Source organism: Melopsittacus undulatus, chromosome 17, assembly GCF_012275295.1.
Source record: "Melopsittacus undulatus isolate bMelUnd1 chromosome 17, bMelUnd1.mat.Z, whole genome shotgun sequence".
Classification (NCBI taxonomy): domain Eukaryota; kingdom Metazoa; phylum Chordata; class Aves; order Psittaciformes; family Psittaculidae; genus Melopsittacus; species Melopsittacus undulatus.
The window spans coordinates 937,660-954,981 of record NC_047543.1 but is presented as its reverse complement, the minus strand read 5'-3'; the positions used below and the strand labels follow the sequence as shown (position 1 = coordinate 954,981).

General features: G+C 48.3%; 1 protein-coding gene across 1 annotated transcript; it reads left to right on the top strand.

Moving 5' to 3' along the window:
- Positions 1–129: 129 nt before the first annotated feature.
- Positions 130–5,134, top strand: CALCOCO2 (calcium binding and coiled-coil domain 2). The gene is given in 9 exon segments (XM_034070339.1): positions 130–251; positions 1,194–1,379; positions 1,766–1,868; positions 2,242–2,375; positions 3,072–3,197; positions 3,645–3,772; positions 3,884–3,974; positions 5,035–5,106; positions 5,108–5,134. Coding segments are annotated over 8 exon segments (858 nt in total). The 5' UTR covers positions 130–251; positions 1,194–1,202.
- Positions 5,135–17,322: the final 12,188 nt, after the last annotated feature.

The following is a 17,322-nucleotide window of genomic DNA, read 5'->3' as shown; positions in this document are numbered from 1 at the left end:
TGGCTGGTTATTTTCACTGTGTGCGAGCTGATTGGCTGGAGGCCCGGACGTGCTTTAAAGGGGCGTGAGCCATAGCGGGTACTACGGAGCCGCCTCCGGCTCCTTACCGGTACCCTCGAGTGCAGGGACAGGAGCCGGTGCTCGGGCTGGGTCTGACCCGCACCGAACCCCGGGTGGGGCCGGGAGCGCTCCGCCCTCCCCCTGTGTTCCCCCCCGCAGCCCCGAACACCGGTCTCCAGCCGTGCCTCCCGGTGAGTGAGACGGGGACGGGTCCTCGAGCGCCTCTACCGGAGGCTGCCGCCCCGCTGGGGCCGTCCGGTGGGATGGGATGGGATGGGATGGGATGGGGTGGGATGGGATGGGATGGGATGAGATCAGATGGGGTGGGGACGCTTTCACTTTCGTTCCTCGGCCGAACGGGAGCGGCCCGGGGATGGGGACTCTGCCGGTGAAGGGGCTGCGAGGCACCCGGTGTCCAACCGCGGCTTGAGGCTGGTCTCGTTTCCCTTCAAGAGCACGAGTGTTTGCACCGTGCCAACAGTTACGGCTGTTTTCTGCAGCAGAATCCATCGGGTTGCTGCATCCAGCCTCTTAGTGTTCTTTACAGGTGATCTTTAACCCTTGGGGCACCCTGTGTCCTGTCCCACAGCGATGCAGGACCACGATTAAAGTGCTCTCCTTACCTCTGTTTGCTTCTCCATCTCGTGGCTCTCAAGAGCAACCTGCTATTTGGGAGCATGAGGCACAGCAGGGTAGGGAAGATTGACACCAGGCAGGTAAAGACAGAGGCTTGGGTGAGCTGCACACTGGCTCCTGTGCTTTACTGAGACCTAGAAGTGCTGCTGCAGCCCGGGATGTCCTGGAGGATTGTGCCACATCCATTGCGATGCTCTGCCCTACCCTCTGTAGGGTACTCAGCGGAGCTGGTGCATGGAGGTCGATGCTGGAGAGGGGCTGCTGTGCCCTGCTGGCAGCCTCAGTGCTAGGCACAGTGGCTGGGAAGCGGTGGAGCCTTACATGTGCCTGCTGAAGAGGATCTGCAAGCTGCTGTGGATGTCAGGAGCAGCCTGGCCACGGTGGCAGGGACAGTCTGGACCTCATTCCCAAGCTGAACCTCTTCGTACCTGTCATGGACACAATTATGTCTGCAGCATCCAAAGATGAGATAATCCCTTTCACCTTTCCTCTTGTAGACATCCACGATGGAGATCTCTGAGGAGCCTCCGACTTCTGTTGTGTTTATAGACAACTGCCACTTCTCCCAGGTCATCTTTATCAACGTGGAGAAGTTTTATGTTCCTGGAGGAGACATAACCTGTTATTACACCCTCACAGAGAACATCATTCCTCGAGGGAAGGACTGGGTGGGCATCTTCCGGGTAAGTGAATCCTGTGAAACCAGATGTGCCAAGGATGGGAAAGCAGCAGGAGGCAGAAACAAACAGCTCAGGCTTTGATGGAACAGGGTTGGGGATTTTTTCTCACTAATAACCTTTTGTAATGGAGCATCTGTATTGTGCCTAGGGACAAAGGGTCACCTGCTGTGACCTGAACAGCTTCAAGATGAGATGATCTTTAAGGTCCCTTCCAACCCTAACCATTCCATAATTCTATAATTATCCTTTCATCCATAGACCGCAACTCTTAGAAATCAGGATATCAATGCAAAAGTCCTCCCAGTAACTGATCTATGTGCCAGTACAGTCCCATGACCACAGGAGAAACACGAACTGTGTGCTGCCATACAACAGTGTTGCTGTTGCAGGTGGGATGGAAAACAACCCGGGAATATTACACATTCATGTGGGCTCCTCTGCCCAGTGACAGCCAGCGAGACACCACCATGCAGCAACAGATCCAGTTCAAAGGTGAGGTGGCTGTGTGGGTCACTCGGGGAAGGTGAGTGCTTGTGCACATGGACTCCCACTCTGCTGCCTATGTTTGGAATTAGAGCCTCTCTGTAGGACCACACTTTGGGAGGTCTATTTCAGATCCCATCATAAATCACAGCATTTTAATTCTGCTCCATTCTGCCATCCGGACCGAGTGATAGCTCTGTTCTTAGCACTGGCACAAGGAATTACTGACAGTGCTCACACAATGCTGAACACTGGGTGCTACATTACCAGCAATACTGAACTGGGGTGGCTCAGTCTTCTGGTCCCATTTTCTCCGCTATTTAGTTAAGAGACTTGGCTAATGAGAAGCTGCATATGACGGGGTGGTTGTGTTTGTCTGAAGCTTGCTACCTCCCACAAGATGATGAATACTATCAGTTCTGCTACGTCGACCAGGACGGCATGGTCCGGGGAGCCAGCGTGCCTTTCCAGTTCAGAGTAGAGACTGAGGATGACATCCTGGTGGTTACCCCCCAGGTCTGTAGCACCTCTTCCCCTGCTTTTTACTGCCTCTGCTTTTCTTGGCATATGCTCCCTGCTGACGTGGGGTGATCTGCTGACTCAGCTGCCAAGCTAGAACTCACCAGACTTGGATTCTGTTCTTGGCTTCGCTACTGATCCTTCACACTGAGCTGGGCAGCCTTTGTTTCTCTGCCTGCCATTCATCACATTGTGAGCACTTTTGTAACAGCGAGTGACATAACACATAGTGTTTCAGGGCATTTTGAATGATTTTTAAATGTCATTTTCATGGAAACAGCCTGCCATTAGGTGGGAGTAAGAGCATGCACATGGACAGTGACTGAAGTGCTGTGTAGCCAAGCATTCTGATTTTGCAGTCCTGTGTGCAGCACTGTTAATGACTGCACTGCACATGTGGTGCTAATCTAACAAACTGCAAAAAGCCCCAAAGCTCTGCCTTTGCTGGCTGCTGCAGGCACAGAAGACATTGAGCATCTCCAGAGATCAGGGGGAGAATGTGCTTAGTATTCAAAAATGAGGTTGATGGTAGCTTTGGACAGGCTGGGGAGAGTGAAGCAGCCATCTGGTGTGTACTGGTAGTGAAAGCAGAAGGAGATACAGAGTATTCCCTTTTGCAGAGCTCATCTTTCTGTGCTCTTTGCATGGTGCTCTTTGCTTCTGTGATGATCCAGCAACTCTTTTGCTTGCCAGGGACAACTGGAAGAGATTGAACTCCAAAACCAAAACCTGCATAAAGAAAATGAGAAGCTGAAAGCAAACTGTGCGAGTCTCCAGAAACAGAACAGCCATCTGCAGGAAGAGCTCCAGAAGACACAGGTAACCAACACGTTAATGCAGTAAGTCAGAAGCTTTAAGTCTGAAAGATGAAGAGGGATTGAGTCAGGTCTTGTTCCACCACATGCTTCCAGGAGAGGTTTCCCCAGTGTTTTCTGTTCAATCCTTTTCCACTCCACTGTGATCAGACAATAATGATGAACAAGAGACATCTTCAGACACAGGAGGCAAGAACACATGGGAAGGGGAGTGTTCAGAAACGATTTGTAGGCTCTCCTGAAATCACATCTTCATTATCTTCTCCCCCTTTTTTCTCAGGGCTTCATATAAATCAGACAGGATCTGAAAGAGCAGTCAGGATGCAAAGGGGAGACTTTCCTCCCTCAGACAGGCTGCCTGGCAGTGTTGCATTGGAGGGGTTTTGCAGTTCCAGTGCAGGGCAGGACTGTTGCCCATATACCTGCTGTTGACCTCACTGTGGTTATTCAGGAGCTGCAGAGTACTTTAGAGTCTCTAAGGAGCAACACGGAGAAACTGGAGCTGGAGCTGAATTCCCTGAGAAAGAAAAATAAGCATCTAAAGAGGCTGGATGATGGCAGAGCAGCAGAGGTGCACCAGTAAGTGAACTTACAGCATATCCCAAAACAGGGCATCACGTAAGCACCTCGCCTTTATGGCTTAGATTCCCATAGGTGAAATGATGGTGTGTTTTGATTTGGTCTGACTAGACTCAAAGAGCAAATTCAGAGTGTGAGCTCTGACAAGGAACACCTGGAAACCAGACTGAAAACAACCCTGGATCACCTGGACCAGCTGCAGGTAACAAACCCAGAGTCCTTCCTTTGCTAACTGCCTCTGATGGAACCAGTTTCCTCCTGAAGGAGAACTGAGCAATCCTGAGCAAGCGTTGGTGTATGAGTTTCTGTTTTGATGATGTGGGTTCTTTAGGAAGAGGTCAACCTTTGGTGTGATTTGGAAAGCTCAAGGAAGCTGTGTTCTTTAAGGGAAGGGTAGAGGGGCCTTCTTTCACTTTGCAGGACCATCACAGTTTCCTTGTGATGCTGCAGGTGACTTTATGTCTAATAACAAATCCAAGTTTATGGACAAAAGGCTTGCTTCTCTTAGGGAATCTCTGCAGACCTTTTAGATGTAATCCACAAACCTCAGCACTGAAACTCATTCCCTGAAGCAGTGAGGATATAAAAGGGCAGCATGCTGTGGCATTTATTTCTGCTGAAGAAACCATCATTAGCAATGCCTGAGGCCATCACATCATCTTTAGCCTGTTGTCCTGAGTGACCTTCCAAAGGTGCTTCTCTCTGTGTATGTGGTACTCAGGAAGCTTTTGGAAGCTCTGCTCTCACTTTGGCATTGAAAATTACATGCCTGGAATAGATGCTGTGATTACCTCCACTGTGAGGCCAAATGTTCAGGTTTCTTAGAGTGATTCTTTGTGAATGACTGCAGAATCCCTAAGTACTCCAGCTGCTCTGGTGGAGGGATTTAATTCAAGAGTCAGCTACAGGATTCATTCTCAAGGGTGTATTAGCTGTCCACTGTCCAGGCGAGTCTCACGTTACCAGGAAACCTGTTCCAGCTGTAGGGGTTCTTCTCCTTCTTCAACCCCCCTCTTTATTTGAGCTGTCATATATCCCCTTCAGAGGTCATTTCACATGTTGTAATGAACATCCAGAGCATGAGTGGTGCCATGGAGATATCCTGGGTGACAAGCTATGGTGAGACTCCCATTGCAAATGAAGTGCTGTTTGTTGGTAATAAAGGCAGCATGAAGCAGGTAGTATATGGCACCCCAGTGCTTGGAGCTGTCATCATTTCAGTAGCCAGTTTCCCATGATTTACCAACACTTTTCCTTCATAGCAACAAAAGGAGGACTTAAGGAAAGAACTGGAGGAGCAGAAGTGGTTGCTTCAGATTCTGCAGGAAAAAATGAAGGAAGCTGATGAGGAAAATCAGGTGAGGATTTGTCACTTTTCTCCTGTACTGAGTGTGACAGTAACCTCTCAGTCCAGTGTTCAGTTCCTTTAACCCTTCTAGCAAACATATCACTAACTGTGCCTGGATGTGGGCCATCACCTCCAGCCAGGCTGTCGGGCACTCTGCAGGCACGTGCAACTGGCTGACTAGACTGGTTTCCACATGATAGCATGGGGATTCCAGAACCTCCTCATGTTAGCTTCAGGCTGACACCACTGAAATAAATGGACTTACTCAATCATAGAATCCCAGAGTGATTTGGGTTGGGACCTTAAAGCTCATCCAGCTCCAGCCCCTGCTGTGGGCAGGGACCCCTTCCACTGGAGCAGCTGCTCCAAGCCCCTGTGTCCAACCTGGCCTTGAGCACTGCCAGGGATGGGGCAGCCACAGCTTCTCTGGGCACCCTGTGCCAGCGCCTCAGCACCCTCATCCAGTCTAAGCAGTGACTGCTCAGTTACGTTGCTTTCTCTGCATGTTTTCAGGATAGTCTTCTGTCCTCTAAAGTGTCTTACTCTGTTAGGATCATCTTACCTGCCTTTCCAAGCAGGCCACAGAATAGATCTTTACTCTTTCTTACCTCACTTGCCCATTTTGCCAAGCAGGACTAACGCTGAGCTGTCTAAAAGAAGTTCAAAGCAATGTTGATTCTGATATAGGTGATCTGTGTTAGTGCAAAGCATGATGAAGTGGTGTCCCAAGCTTCTGGAAACTCATTCTGTCCTTCTGTCCCTTTGCAGCAACTAAGGGAAAACAATGGCAGACTCCTGAGGCATCTCTCCCAGGCAAGAGAGGCTTCTTCCTCCTCTGTTGCTCCCCAAGTTCCAGTTCAAGCTCCTGAAGTAGGAGGCCTTCTGTTTGGAAATCCATATTGTGGTGAGATTACTTGGCATTCTGTCTAGAACCGCAAATACACGGCACTTAAAGCCTCAAGCCAATTATCCTCCCTCTCCAATTGAATGCTGTAGAAAAGCCATTATTAGCAGCACCTCTGTGCAGCTTTGCATGTGTGCAGATGACTTGGCAGCTGCAGAATGCTGCCAGGTGTTAAGAGCTGACTGAAGTGATCATCTGTCTGTTCATTTGCTGCCAAGAGAGACAACTATTAGGTAGTTTATTCAGCTGTGAGACAGCTAGTTCTGTGGCTGATGTCCAGCTTCCATAGTCCTAAATAGGGTTAGATCCAGAGCCACATCCTCGTGTTTCAAGAATTCCTAGTTACCAGCCCATTACATTGTTCATCATTTTGCTGTGGCAAAATGGTCTTCGTTTTCCAGCTGCAGGAGCAAAGCTGGGGGCAGGAACTGCAGACATAGTAAGTAAAGTGGACACGACTGGACATGAACCAGAGGTTTATGGGCACAAAGTAGTGGTTTGAAATAACAGCCTCCAAGTTCAGCTCTGTAGTCAATTGTGTACTTGCTGCTTTAGCCCTGGTGAGATAGCAGACAGCCAAATGGAGCTACATGTGCTTAACATGTACAATCAATAACACAGAATTACATGTATTAAGGAAGAGAAGGGAAGCTGTTGACCCTAATATTTAAGGATCAGCTCTGGCAGTGTCTGATGTCAGAATGAGCAGCAGACAGCTGCTGAATACCTTATTTCCTATTGGAAAAATGGATTTTATTTCCATTTCCTTTGGACTTCAGGCTTCTATAAAGAAATGCTACTTGGTTGATGAAGTATGTCCTGAAGATAACAAGTCAGTACAAGGCCCACATGCAGAGCCACCTTCTGAAGTGCCCATTTTGCAGTGAGACCTTTGAGAAGTCCAGTGACGAGGTGTTGTTTGCCCATATGCTTTGTCATGTCCTGGAATAATTGTGGATTTTTATCTGCTCTGTGATATAGGACAAAAGCACTGGATGGCTTAGCTCATGCTAAGATCACCCAGACAAGGGTGAGAATGACACTAGTGCTACAATTCTGAGCTTTTTGCTCCATGCAGCATGGGACAAACACAAATAGGGTCAGACATCCACATCCTGAAACTGAATCACCATCCTCAAACTCAAGCCTCCTGCCTTGCACAGACAAAGTTAAACAACTTACAAATCCTATCGTTACTAATTTAGGTCCCAGTTCTGTAGAACAGGATTTGTCACCTAGCAGATTATTCAGGTTGGAATCCAAGTGATGGGATGTAGTAGAGCAATTTTCTGTTCTTGGCTGATACATCTCTACTGTAATGGTTTTAATATAGCACTGTGATTGCTAACCAAAGACCAGAAACATTTAATCATCTTTCAGGAGCACACCATCAGTCCTGCTCAGCTTCTGGGATGCAGAATTCATAAGAAAGAAAGTCTGAATAAAAACACATCTCTTCTTTCACTGAAAGGAAATCATGAAGACGGATTCCTTTTGTCTTTCTAAACCACCTTGACTGAACAAGAAGAGTCTGTTTCCAAACCAAGACATTGTGATTCACAGCTAAGTGCCTCGAGATGCTGCAGTGCTTTGCACACAAGATTTCCAGTTGATATTTGTGTTTGTGCGTCAGGATTTTCAGTTCACGATTAACAGCAAGCACAAGTGGGTCAAGGTTTATTTTCCAGCTGTATCCCATTGTTTTCTGCTGGGTATCTGAAGCAATAGAAACTCCTAAGAAGTTTATGTAGACTTTTTAGAATAGAGTAACAAAGACTTCAAAATGTTTTACTATCTTCATTCTACACAAGCTTTTCTTATCAAATTAGTTTTTAACTGAGTACTTCTGCCTTGAGATGTACTATACTGGCAGGCATTACCCACAAACAAGAATAAAAGCTATACAAAGAATCTTTGAAAAGGGTGTGTATGCGTGTTCCTTCTGAAAGAAATACATTGGAGGAGTTGATGGGATCTGAAGGGAGCTATTTGCAGCATTTCAGTTGCTTGGTGAAGCTTGTGTATAACAAAGTACTTGAGCACCTCTTGAATAACTTTTAGTGCACTAGTGATGTCCCTCTGGGTAGTGAGACTGTTTCTGTTTAACAGAAAACACCTCTTTAACTGCTTGATCCTCCGTGGCTTTCCACAGCATGGGAATATATCATGAAGGCCAAAGGATGGCAATGGATAACAAGACCAAATCAGGAAACTGAAATGAGCTGTATGGAATCTATTTGTTTCTCTCTGCTCCCAGTAGTGCTGATCTAAACACCTAGAGCTGAATTTCATCTCTGCCATAAGAGCGTCCAAGTATTGACCCCTTTTTGCCTAAGCTGGCAGAAAAAGCTGACAACCTCCTCACTCAGGATGAGAAGTACTTAGCATTGTACATGTTTTGTCACTATTGATTACGGGAGGATATCTCCACATTCCTGCCACAGCTTTACCCCAGTTGTGACATTCCATCCAAATGAGGCTCATTTTTAAACAACTATGTTTCCTCAGGAAAAGCCCTATTGTTTCTCAAGAAAAAGCTTCCCCCCCTCCACCTTTTCCCATACATCCTTATTCTAAATGCCATGTTATTTCTTTTACTGCTGTGCTTCTTGACAGAAGCAGCTCAAACATGGAGAGACACAAAAGTGAGTTTTACTAAAATGCCTGTTCCCAAACCTCTTCCCTCTCTACCCTCTCAATACTACTGGCTTTAGCAGCTCATGTCCTAAACCAAAATCCACTCACCCATCACTCAGCTACGTGTTGATGCCACCCATGCCCTCCATCTACCGGTGCCAAGCGTCGATGCCCCCGAATTGCCTCTCCATCCCTTTTACACTGCATCTCCCACTTTCTTGCTCCTGGAATGCCTACAGATCCCGGTGCCTACACTGAGGTGCTGGCGCTGACACGCAGGCAGCACCCGGGTGACCGGCAGAGGGGGTCAGACTGCCATAAATCTCAGGAGGAGGGTGGCTTTTGGAGGTAGTTTAAGGTATGTCTTTTATTTCCCTGTAATAACACCACAGATTCAGACTCCCAGCCGCACACTTGAGCCCGATGCAGGTCGTACCTTCCCTACCCTGGGCAGCCAGGGAGCAATTCACCCCTAAGCATAAATGACAACATACATTTTCTGACCACGGTTTCATTTTGTTTGTAATTTACACCATTATTTAAGTTACTGCTGCATTTAGCCTTTGGAATCAGAAGAGGTTTCAATGCTCTCTCCATTTTATGGTTTAATAGAGAAGTAGCTCAAATGGCTGATAATTAGATATGCTTTGGATGAGATCCAATATTACATTGATATGTATTAGGTAAGGACCTTGAAATACATTTGCAAAAGGGACAGGAGGGGTTTGGCACAGTTTATACCCATCTGAATGGGCATTCATTGGAAATGTATCTCAGTGGGAAAAGTCATACTCTGTAGGGGAAATCTTTGCAAATACAGGTATTCTTAAACCTTTACAGGGCTCATCAGCCTGGTCCAGCTTAGGAACTGGCCCAGGCTGACTGCTCCAGTGCAGTGTAACTCAGCCTCAGAAAGCTCTGCTCCCTTTCCTTGGTCCTTTTGTTTCTGCCTCATTTTTGTCAGCCCCTTTGCCTTCCTTTCCCAAGAAGTTGGTTCTTCTCTTGGGCTTTCCCTCACATTCACCCAGTGTATTTCAAACATACCTGTCCCTGCCCATGGCACATCATTTTCCAATTAGCAGGAATGTTTTCCATACATGTAAAATGCAAATCAGATGGTAACTTCTCTCAGCTGCCAACTGTGGTCCCAGAGGGCATCACATACTGCCTGATGTCAGCTCATTTCATAGGAAAGACCATTGTTTTGCCTGGGAAAAGTCCTTTCAGATGCAGAAAAAAGAGCCTGGCCACAAAGGAGACGGTTACAGATCCCAGATTCCCAACCTATCTCAGCCCTGAAGGTCAGAGATCTGAATGGAGGCTGAAATAAACGACCAGGGGCTCTGCTTCTTCCAGGAAGTGATTCCCGATCGTACAGCCACAGTCCCCTTCCTCACTTGAACAGCCTCTCTCCCCCACCCATGCTCCTCCTGCCTCCTCTTTGTCTATCCATGACTTCTTTCCTCTTTCTGCAGAACAGTTTGGACCTTCAGAATTGTCAGTCTCCTCTAGAAGCACCGTGCTGGGGCTTGGCTGTGGGCTTGGAGGAGGCAGAGCCATGGAGCATGGCCCATCTCCCACAGAACATGATCTGGGAGAGCTTCTGCTGCTCTTCACCCTAATGGGGAAGCCACCAGCAAACAGAAAGATTCCCGACAAAGGAATGCAAATAGACAAGCTGCAGGTGAACAAAGGAGGGAAAGGGAAGCCATGTACAAGCCAGCAATTGAGTGGTTCTACTCAGTAATCAACTTGTCAGTTTGATTTTAAGACACAGCAGAAGAGATCGATAATTCTTTCCAGCAGCATAATGCACATCGAGGGCTTGGAGTGTTTTGATCATCAAAGTCCTTATTAGAGGGATCAGTCCAGTGCTTACTCAGCAAGTGGAGGTGCTTCTGCATCTGGCATGTCAGAGATGGGAAGAGAAAGAGAGCAGAGCAGGGAAAGGTGGAAAAATGTGTCCTAATATGACACTTGGAGAGACTGCTCAGAAAGACGTGGGGAAGGGAATGCTCACAGACAGACCCCTGTGGGACTGAAAACTGACAACACAACCCATAAGCAGAGGGGAGTTTTGCCAATGCTCTTATTTCCTAAGGAAGCATTGTTCATCTTTGTTCTGCTGTGGAGATCCAGACTGAGCGATTCCTGCTCGCACAGGAGTCAATGAGTCCCTTTATCTCTAGTGCACTTGGGCAAATAGAGAGTGCTTAGTGGGTATATAACGGCACAAAATCCAAACGCTGCCATTTATCACCTGCTTTGTAGTGAATTAAATCACTACATGAAATGCACTGAAGAATCGAACCTTTATTGTTTTGGTGGTGAAAGGATTGGGTCCCAGAATTACATCAGTTGTTTTCTCTAAACAGCTATTAGCCTCCTCCATTATACCAACAGAACTGGTTTCCATCCTCTGGCTCATTTATTCCAAACCAGCATTATTGAAGTGAATGGGGTCTAGGCCCTGGATATTAGAAGAGCTGTTGGTCTACTCATAAATTACAAGTTGTCAAGGATTTTAATGGAAACCCTCAGAGTGCTGTAAATCTGTGCAGTTCTGCCTGCATCCCCTCCCTCATTTCCATCACAATATCACTCCGGTGGGACTGCAGCGTGCAGCATGTGCCAGGCAGCCTAGATTGGTGGGACACAGGGGAAGGAGGGGGGGAATAAGGCTGGAGATGGGCTGGGGGGGTCAGAACAGTTGGCACTGCGGAAGCATCTGCTGGGTGGCCGGGTTTGGAGTCACCTGGCTTATTCAGCGTGGCGAGGGGAAAGGGTTATTCATCGGGGGGGGGGGGGGGGGTTGGGGAGGGGAGTAACAGAGCCAGGGATGCTTGTGGGATAAAGAGGGATGTATTGCAGTTTACATGTCGCTCCGTTGGTCTGTGAAGCAGTAAATCTCAGCAAGTAGAGGGTTTTGTTAGGTTTTGATCACATTCTAAATTCTGCATAGACTGTCTCTTGCTGTTAGGCAAAGATTTTCCTTGTTAACCTTCCTAGCCAGTGCAAACTACCTTCAGGAAACACTGGACACTACATCCTGATCCAAACACCAATGTATCTGTAGCTCCCTGGATCTGGCCAGAAACTGGATTACTACAGATATGCCCCTTGACTTAGTTGCCTCCCATCTCATAGCACAGCACCGTGCTGCATGCAACACTAAAGCCTTTTAGGAGCTCACTCATCCATCCTCTGCTGGCTGTATGATATTATGGAATATACCATGATCAGAACAGCCATGCTTGTGCCATCCCACCTGGGAAGCAGACAGGACTGCACAGGGGCCTGTTTAAGAGCCCATATGGACCCTCTGCTTTCTGAGGCACCAGAGCTCATTAAAACTTGGGTGAAAGATCAGTTTAGGCTTGCACCCTGCTTTAGCACAGAGTAGAAGATTACATTGGTGATAGAGCTTCTACCAGCTTCAGAACACCCAGAGCTTGTAGTGTTATAGAAATATTAGGCTGGCACCAAGAGTCTCAAATACAGCAAAGCCATCAGCAACACAGATCCTAAATTAATGATGTTAAACATAGTCCCTTTCACATTACAACCTCATGTGACACACTCTGAGGAATGAGGCCTCACAAGACTTATGTTCTAATTAAATATCACCCCTGTGTTACAGACAAACAGTTCTGCAGCCATGAAGGAATTTGGCCAAAGTCGCTCCAAAAAATCTGTGCCATAATCCCCCTTTCCCTCGCCAGATTTAACATTCATTTTGAGAAAGGCTGAACAGCAGAAGTGAGCCAGGACAGAGGAAAAATGGACGGCTGCCAAAAAGGATTGATGCCCTTCAGGCTCCAGGGAGTTTTTAACCCTTCCCAATGGTGTTCCCAGCCTGTGAAACCTGGTGGGGTTCATCAGGCTGTACTTCTCCTCTACTGATCCATAAGAGATTCGCCAGTGGGAGCAGCTGCTTTGAGAGCGAGTTGATAACTCGAGCCCTGAGGCACTTACATCTGGACGTCTCGTCCCCTGCCTGCTTCCCTTCCCCACGCTCAGGATGAGACTCGAATATTGCCTGTGCTTTTATAACATGCATTCCCCCGGGGCCTTGCTCCTGATTATGGCATCTAAATGCAAGCAGAAACAAACAGTGACAGTGAAAAGGACAAACAAAGGTGGTCAGCCTGCAGGTTCCGACCGCTTTGTACACTGAATTTGGTTCCATTTCATCAGAAGCTGCAGTTTCAGGAGCCACAGAGTGCGCTTAATTCCTTTTTTAATAACAGATATAACATTTTTGAGAGCAGCCGCTCCACATGTTATGTAGCGCAGCCGAGAGCCATATGGATTTTTAATTCCCAAGAGTTATTATGTAGTTGTAGCAGCATAGACGAACCCACGCTTGCCTTAATGGAGTCATTAGGCTTGACAATCCTTCCTTAAAGAGGGCTATTGTTTGGCTAGATCAGATCCAAAACATAGGAATGGTTGGGAAGATGAGCTCTTCATCATATAAAACAGAGAGCATCAGGGGGGTTTAGGTAGCTCAGGGGTTTCTATGCCTTTAGGAAGCTGCTTCTCTGTTAGTATAAGATGATTTCAGTGACCTCTGTTTGGAAGTACACCTCCAAAATGTGCCTGGAGATGTTGGCCCTGCTTTACACTGGTGGGATCTTAACAAATGGGGACACTCAACCTTTCTTGCAACGCTCTGAAAGGTACAAATCCTCCACAAATACTCGACTTACAGCCCTCAAACCCACCTTGGAAGAGACATTCACTCGGAAAGAGCTATTAAATCCTATTTCTTAGGGAGCTTTTACAAGATAACCATGAGATTCTTGCACTTCAGCCTAAAACACGTAGTCCAACAAGAAACAGGATAAAGCAAATGCAGGATCCTGAATGTAAACCTCTTTAACCCCAGTAAAACACTAAACCATCCAAACAATCCTTGTGTTTAGAAGCAGCAGAAGAGAAAAACAAGCCACTTTGATGCCGAAGCTGCCTCTCCCTGTACATCACTTGAATGCATTGCAATAAGTACACTACAGATTGCTCAAATAAATCTGAGGCGCTCCCCGGCTCTTTAATTCTATGGAAAATGTTGGAAACCCCTTAACCTTCTGGCACGGATCGGGATTGTAAAACGGAAAATGAATGCTAGTAAATCTGCTGCTGGCTGCCATGGGAATGGAGCAGGTTACTTTAAAGGACCCACCATCACAGAAAGCAAAGGGGATCCAAGCTTTTGTGTGTGTGTCGAACAATTAGCTTCCACCAACCTGCTCCATTGCTCGCCGCCGCGGTCTGTTTCCATGGCAGCAGGAACTGAATCCCTACAACTGTTGCGGATCCTGGATGTAAATGGCGCTGCCCATTGTGCCACCGGCGCCCACGGACCTGGGAGGCTCATTTCAGCTTCGCAGAGCCAGTCGTTTCCTTGTGTTATTATCCAGGTTGGGTTAGTTTTGTGATGTTGTACAGGTTTCAGACAAGGTTGCTGCTGTTAGCCCAGAGCTACAGGCATCCGGCTGCACAGGGGCATAGAATCCTGGAATGGTTTGGGATGAAGGGACCTTAAAGCTCCTCCAGCTCCAACCCCTGCCACAGGCAGGGACCCCTTCCACTGGAGCAGCTGCTCCAAGCCCCTGTGTCCAACCTGGCCTTGAGCACTGCCAGGGATGGGGCAGCCACAGCTTCTCTGGGCACCCTGTGCCAGCGCCTCAGCACCCTCACAGGGAACAGCTTCTGCCTCAGAGCTCAGCTCAGTCTCCCCTCGGGCAGTTTAAAGCCATTCCCCTTGGCCTGTCCCTACATCCCTTGTCCCAAGCCCCTCTCCAGCTTTCCTAGAGCCCCCTCAGGCACTGGGACTGCTCTCAGGTCTCACTGGTCTCACAACAAGGGCTGCTGCCTCAAATGGAACCCTGATGGGGAGCTCCCATCGCTGTTGTGGGATCACATTCGGCTCTATCAAGAACTCTGCTCTGGGTCTCACACCCTCTCTCCTGCTGCCCTCAAACCCCAGCCTGGTGCTGCCCGGCCCCACACGGGAAGCAGGATCCCTCCGGTGGGGCCTGGGCTGCGGCACCGAACCCCCCTCACCTCAGAGCGCCCCAAAGCCACCTCCCAGGCACCCCCGCGCAGTCCTCATGAATATGCAAATCACCCGGTCCTCGCAGCTGTGATTGGCTGGGGCTGTTCAAACCAGGCCACGCCCACCCTGCCGGGGCGCGGCCGTTAGCAGACCGTTAATTTGGGGGCGGGAAAGGAGGCATCCGCATGCGCAACAGCGGCGCACGCGCGTGACACTAACGCGTCCTCTTGTTGCCGTAGTAACAACTCCCTCCTCCTTTGCTGTTGTTACCCAATCAGAGACTCTTCAGGCCTCTTGGCCCAATGAAGCGGCAAGATATTAATAGAGGGGCGGGGCTTAAGAGGTAGCTTTACCCAATCAAAGGGCGGGGTTGGAGGGGGTCTGCTTCTGACAGCCGCTTGGCCGCAGTGGGCTGTGCTTCGGGCGTCGGTGCCGCGGCTGCTGGGGCTGGGGGGGGATAGGGCCGCATCCCGGTGCCCGTCCCCGCATCCCGGTGCCCGTCCCCGCATCCCGGTGCCCGTCCCCGCATCCCGGTGCCGGTCCCCGCATCTCGGTGCCCGTTCCCCCATCCCGGTGCCCGTCCGTGCATCCGGTGCCTCCGCCTTGTGTGGGTGCACCCGGGCCCTGCAGGGTGCGAGCTCCCCTCGTTGTAGGTCTGTGGTTGTGGGGGGGATGGCGGCTCCTGCCTGGCCCCGTGTGCTGCGCGCAGGGTGAGACCTCAGAAGTGGCTCTGCAGCCGCAGGTGGGTCCGTCAGGATGTGTGGAGTCTGCTCCCCGCACGGTTCCTGGTGTCCCTTGATGGGGAAGCCAAAGGAATCGTGATGGAGCTCATGCCTAAACGACTAATAAATGCATATTCGTGCAGGGGTCACAGCATCACTTCAACTGTCACTTGAGTTGTTTGAAATCCAAAGGTTTGGTGTCCACGCGCTGTATTTTGCTCACATTTGGCTGCCTGGCTCAGAATCCCTCCGCTGATGCAGTGTATGCAACCAGCCCCTAGCCAGAGCACTGCTTTATTGGCCTTGGAGTGTGTCCCCTTGTTGTTGTAACATTTGCTCTTTGCCAGTGTGTGCTAGCCCTAATGTTTAATCTTTGTGAAGCAGTAGCTTGTGATCATCGCACATATTTCTCTCATAATGACTGAAGTTAGGCAAGAAGTCAAAACTTAATATGCCTGTGAGCTCTTGCCAGTGTTTTCTGGATCCATGCCTTGCGAGAGGAGCACGAAGCAAGGCTCAAGTGGCTCCCATCCAAATAAAGCATTATTCAGAGCTGCACTCCAGGAATCGTTGTTTTCCCCCACTCCTCAGAGCTATCAATGGACCTGTTTGTTCTCGCAGTTATTTCTAGCTGCTGGGAAGCTTCTGAATCAGTAAGCACTCCTGGGTTTATGTGGTGGTCTGTTATGACTGATTGTCCAGATTATCATCTACAGCAGGCAGTTTGTAAATAATCCATCCAGGGAGCAATTGATGGCCAAGGCCTAATGGAATGGCGATTCCATGTCTCCCTCTGAGCCCAAATGGAGACTTGGAAATTACAAAGCTTCATTCTCTTAAACTGTTGCTCTGTGATGCAGTGCATGGAGCTGTGAGCTTCCAAGGAGCACGAGACAGGAGTGAACAGAGTGAGTACAGCATCAATGGATCCGTTAGTGCCCATGGGAAATAAGTGCTTATGAGTGGGCTGTATGGGTGTGATGATCCCTTTATTGTTCTTTTGGAATCAAAAAGGTGCAAGCAAATATTTGTTTATGGTGCTTTTATTTTTCTCCCTGGACTTCTTTCCTTGGAAAATCAGACACTTCCCTGGAAGCAGGGAGACCTATAGGAAGTATTTGCTGGCTAGAAACAGAAGCAGAGTGGTAAAGCTCTTCCCAAAAGAATACGACTTCTTTCTTAGTGTCTTCCTGCAGACTAAGCCCTTCCTTTAAAGCCTGACTTTCTTCTTGGCACAATTATTTTTTGGCTGTTATATTCAAATGCTATGATTTGCATGCCCAAAGGGGCCAACTTTCAGCATCTTAAAAGCCTCCTCTGAATTCTAGGCGAAGATTAATCTGCTGGGCTAGAGGAAAGCAAATAGTTTTCTCTGGTTGAAGTTAGTGCTAGAAAAGAAACCAGAGGAAAAAAAAGCAATTATCCTTTAAAGCTTTTCTAAGGACTGAAGGAAATTAATCTTACAATATTCTTACAATATTCTGTTTGCTGTTCCAGTTACACTTTTGCAAGGCTCTTGAAGTACTTTGAAAACCTACACCTAGGAAATCTACACTAGAAAGCAGTTTTAATGCAATTCTTTCATAACCATTGTAATGTCCCTCCGTGCCATTTCCCTCCTCATCGTTAGGACAGTTTGTAGCCCAGTAACTGATCCAGGAAACACAAGGCTTGTCTCTGTAAACTGGCCTCTGGCTGTCAGGGCAGAGGCATCTTCACCACCCAAGCTGCGAAGGACATGAAGCCTGGACAGGATGTGATCTGCCAGCTCTGCATCTCAAGGGTAATCCCCCCATTCCTCGTTTCAAGATCGCTGCTTTGTCACTGAGCTGCTGCTTTAATATCCAGTTTAGCCTTGCCCTGATGTGGTCACTCAGC